Below are 3,904 nucleotides of genomic sequence, written 5' to 3' on the forward strand. Positions count from 1 at the left end.
TAGCCTATTAATAGAGTTGGCTTCCATTGTGAGCTAAATGTGTGGGGGATTAGACTCCCGGTCCATCACACAGACTACTACCCTGAGCACATTACCCCACACATTTAGCTCACAATGGAAGCCAACTCTATTAATAGGCTACATCCACACTACTAACATTTTTAAACGCACATCCTTTGCTACGTTAACGGCGAGCGTCCGCACTACTTCGGAGTCTTAGAACCCCAAAAACGGAGGCGTTTGAAAACGTTAGCGACGACGTGTTAGTTTGAGAACGTCGGGGTCGAGCCGTAGTGTGGACGGGGAAACGATGACGTAGACACCCGTGTTCGCTACTTTATCGGGTTTTAGCAGTCATGACGTGTCGATCGACTACCAGTGGTTAATTCAACATGCATAAAAATGACCGGCCTTGCTGACTTTGTTTATACTAGAAGCAGTTAAATTGTGCAATATATTTTCATAATTCTACTACTGCCGACATGTGGAGGAAGCTAGCTGTTACTGGAGTGATTTGAGAGCGGCGTGTCCAGCGGCGTTATAAGCCCTACGAAGCGGACAATGGAAGTCACGGTTTGTGACTTTGTTCTGCACGACCATTGTGAAATTCACAAATAAACTGTAAAAGAACAAAAGCATAAATGTTCTCCAGTATGACAGGGACTTCCAGTCACCTGGCAGAGCTACGAGTTTGAGAACAGACAACGAAACAGTGAGAGACGTGTGTTGACCAACGTTAGTACCATAATCTAGTAAAACTTTAATTTGTAAGTATTCATTTTAAAGTAGAATTGATGTGTGACAGAGCGAGAGAGAGAAAGAGACAGAGAGAGAGAGAGACAGACCTGCAGTCTTGTAACATAGTTTGAAGAACAGAAGTTAGTTTATCGTTTTTCTAGAAAAACCTTTTCCAGCTTTAAGAGTCTTCAGGGTTCATATGAAGACATTTCCATGTCTGGCTAAATGTAAGAGAGCAGACATTTTGTTCAAACAGCTAAAAGGCCGAGTTGAAAAAATAAATTGAGTGTCTCAGGGACAAAGTGCTCCTAAAGGACAAGAGAGAGATTTTATAATGTTAACATGCTCTTACAGCAAACTCCACATTTCCTGTTGCTGCTTTTTGCAGAAACTCAGAATTACGTGTTGCATTTATTGAGGATTAGTCCCAGTAAATCTAAAGTGAAGCTACTGGTCTAATACAACTAACTCTCACTTGCCTACTAGCTTTGCTTAGTCTTTTTCGGATTTAAATCAGTTTAGAAATTATACTACATTTCCCATATTTTTAACCACTATTGTGGGTGGATTAGTTTTATTATTCCAATCACTTCCCCTCTGTTACTACACATATAATAGTCCAAGCTTTGATACTAGTGTATTATGAGTATTGATCGACACAGGATCTGTAGATTCCAGTCAAACCGAATCTGACGAATACCGACTGTACAAGATTAGACATATAAATGTACAAATGTCTTAATAATCTTTATAATATAAAACCTTAAAGACATAGCTGAGAGCTTGAGTGGGTGAAATATAACCTCATGGTTCACTAAAGTTATACCCCGATAAAAGAAATGATTTCTGTGACCAAAGAAAAAGTTAGATAAATAAGAAATGTAATACTAAAATATATACATTTTCAGTCATTAATATCTTATTAATATCCTTGTGATGACCACAGACCACAATAACAGTAGTAGTACATGTGATGCTGTGTCATCTGACTGCGCAGGCATTTCCTACATCGCCACAAATGTGCACAGTCAGCTCAGACTGATGGGAAAAGTCTTTCTTTATAGAGATTAAAACCAAAGCATGGCTAAGGGCTGTGTTAAAAACAGCAGTATAACGTTAGTTTATCTCATCGGTCATATTTCAGTGGAAGCTTCTCTGTATTTGAGGTTTAAGTCAAATTTACAACCATTTCAGAGTAAACAATATAAAAACGTTTTATTTTTTTGGACCTTAGTGGCCTCTTACATTAGCATACATTACATTTTGAGAAACAAAGAAGCAGCAGACGAGCCAAAAACGAGGCTACATGTTATTAGCAATTTGATAGCCAGCTGGCTAAAAGCTAGCATGAGTCGACTAACGTTAGCTACCGCTGCAACTCAGAACATAACATATTATTATGTTACAACGCTGTGTTTTGGGGTAAAATGCACTTGTATTACCACACCAGAACTGTGAGCAAGATGAAGTGTATCTACTGCAAACATAATAAAAGAAGACGGCTTACTAACCACAGGCCGCACCAAAGCACCGGGGTAAAGTTGAAACCCTAACGGACAAAACATTCCTCCACGCGCGGTTCTATGCCGAGCCCGGCTTGTCCGTCCGGCTAAGCTCGCTAGCCTTAGCTTAACGTAACATTAGCTACTGTACGTACTTAGCTTTATTTACATGCTAAATCGTCTGGTTTAACTGGAACAAAAAAACAACCATACCTCCTCACGATGCCAGTTTTAATCTTAATTTGCCGTATTCTTGGGTCTGCCATGGCTGTAGGTTGTGGGTATTACTCGGTTGTAGCCTGCAGTCTGTGGATGTAACGTGTGTTGGTTTACTGCTATGGAGCGTGTTCAAGCCGGAAAACAGAGACGACCAGTTGCGTGCAGATAAATCGAACTCTAGGAGCGGATGATCGTCGAGCGTGTGGATCTCAATGACCGTTCCAGTAGCCCTTTAGGCTAAAATTAATCACGTGTCAATTAAATAAAAAAATACTATTCTTGCAGAGAATCATTGTATTCTTTTAATATCAGTATACCAGAATGGATACATAATACAATATAATACAATATAATATAATATAATAAAAATTGTATTTATTTAATAATAATAATACTTATCATTATTATCATTATTACAGAAAGAAAGAAAGAAAGAAAGAAAATAAAAGGATTTAAACCAGATTGTACACGTTATTTAGATCTGAGGGTATAGTTGACATTTGGTGATGTCCTTTGGGTTTGGAGCAAAGTGGAAGGCCTCACTCAGCTTGACAATTAATTTAATTCGTACTTTTAGTGAGGTGGGAGGAATGTATTGACAGCTGCGGTTGTTCCACACTGAGAGAAGCCAGATGAGATGATCAAGGATATCTCAGCCGTCTCATCTACCTATACCTACCTACCTACCTACCTACCTATCCATCTATCCATCTATCCATTTAGTATCTATCTATTGATTTGCACATACAGTCTCCTGCCTCTAGCATGTGTTTCACTGTTAATGGTTCAATTAAAGAATAACCAGATGAATTAATAACCAGAATGACCGGCCCATCTTGTTTAAAACAAAAACAAAACAACAGTAAAATAACACACTTAGGTCTCACCTGATACTGAGTCCTGCTCTATATGTTTTCCAGTGTATTTAATGGTGTTTGCATTGACTTGACTTCTAACATTTCGTGTCAGTGAGCATTAAACTCTATATACAGACACATATAAGGTTGTATCAGCCAATTTCTTTATTTACACAGTATATCACTTAAGCTAAACAATTGACATGCTTATAAAGCTGTGTTACAAAGACAGCACATTCAATATCATTTGAATCTTTGTGCATCTGATATTGATTTGTGTGATCTATGAAAAAAGATTCAATTTCATAGTTTTCTTCGAGGCTGCTTGTGTTAAAAGAATATATATATATATATATATATATATATATATATATATATATATATATATATATATATATCATTATAATGGAGTCTTCAGCATGCCAATACCATTAAAAGTTCATGTTACTCAACTACATTTCTGCACATTATGGCGCAACAGCGTTCACACATCCTAACAATAGAATACTTATTATATACAGTACGTTACACAGACACTTTTAATGTCTTAATTGCTCATCACAGCTGATCATGATAACAAAACCTACA

At 37.4% G+C, this 3,904-nt stretch overlaps 1 protein-coding gene across 1 annotated transcript in view; it reads right to left on the reverse strand.

Annotated features, from left to right (window-relative positions):
* Positions 1 to 2,646, reverse strand: part of tbca (tubulin cofactor a) — a 19,772-nt gene extending 17,126 nt beyond the window's left edge. The window contains exon 1 of the mRNA XM_031860343.1: positions 2,454 to 2,646. Within this exon, the coding sequence (XP_031716203.1) occupies positions 2,454 to 2,506 (53 nt within the window). The 5' untranslated portion in view covers positions 2,507 to 2,646. The remainder of the gene's footprint in view (positions 1 to 2,453) is intronic.
* Between the last annotated feature and the right edge of the window lie 1,258 nt (positions 2,647 to 3,904).

This window comes from Anarrhichthys ocellatus, unplaced genomic scaffold (genome assembly GCF_004355925.1).
Source record: "Anarrhichthys ocellatus isolate YVR2014 unplaced genomic scaffold, GSC_Weel_1.0 scaffold23, whole genome shotgun sequence".
Taxonomy (NCBI): domain Eukaryota; kingdom Metazoa; phylum Chordata; class Actinopteri; order Perciformes; family Anarhichadidae; genus Anarrhichthys; species Anarrhichthys ocellatus.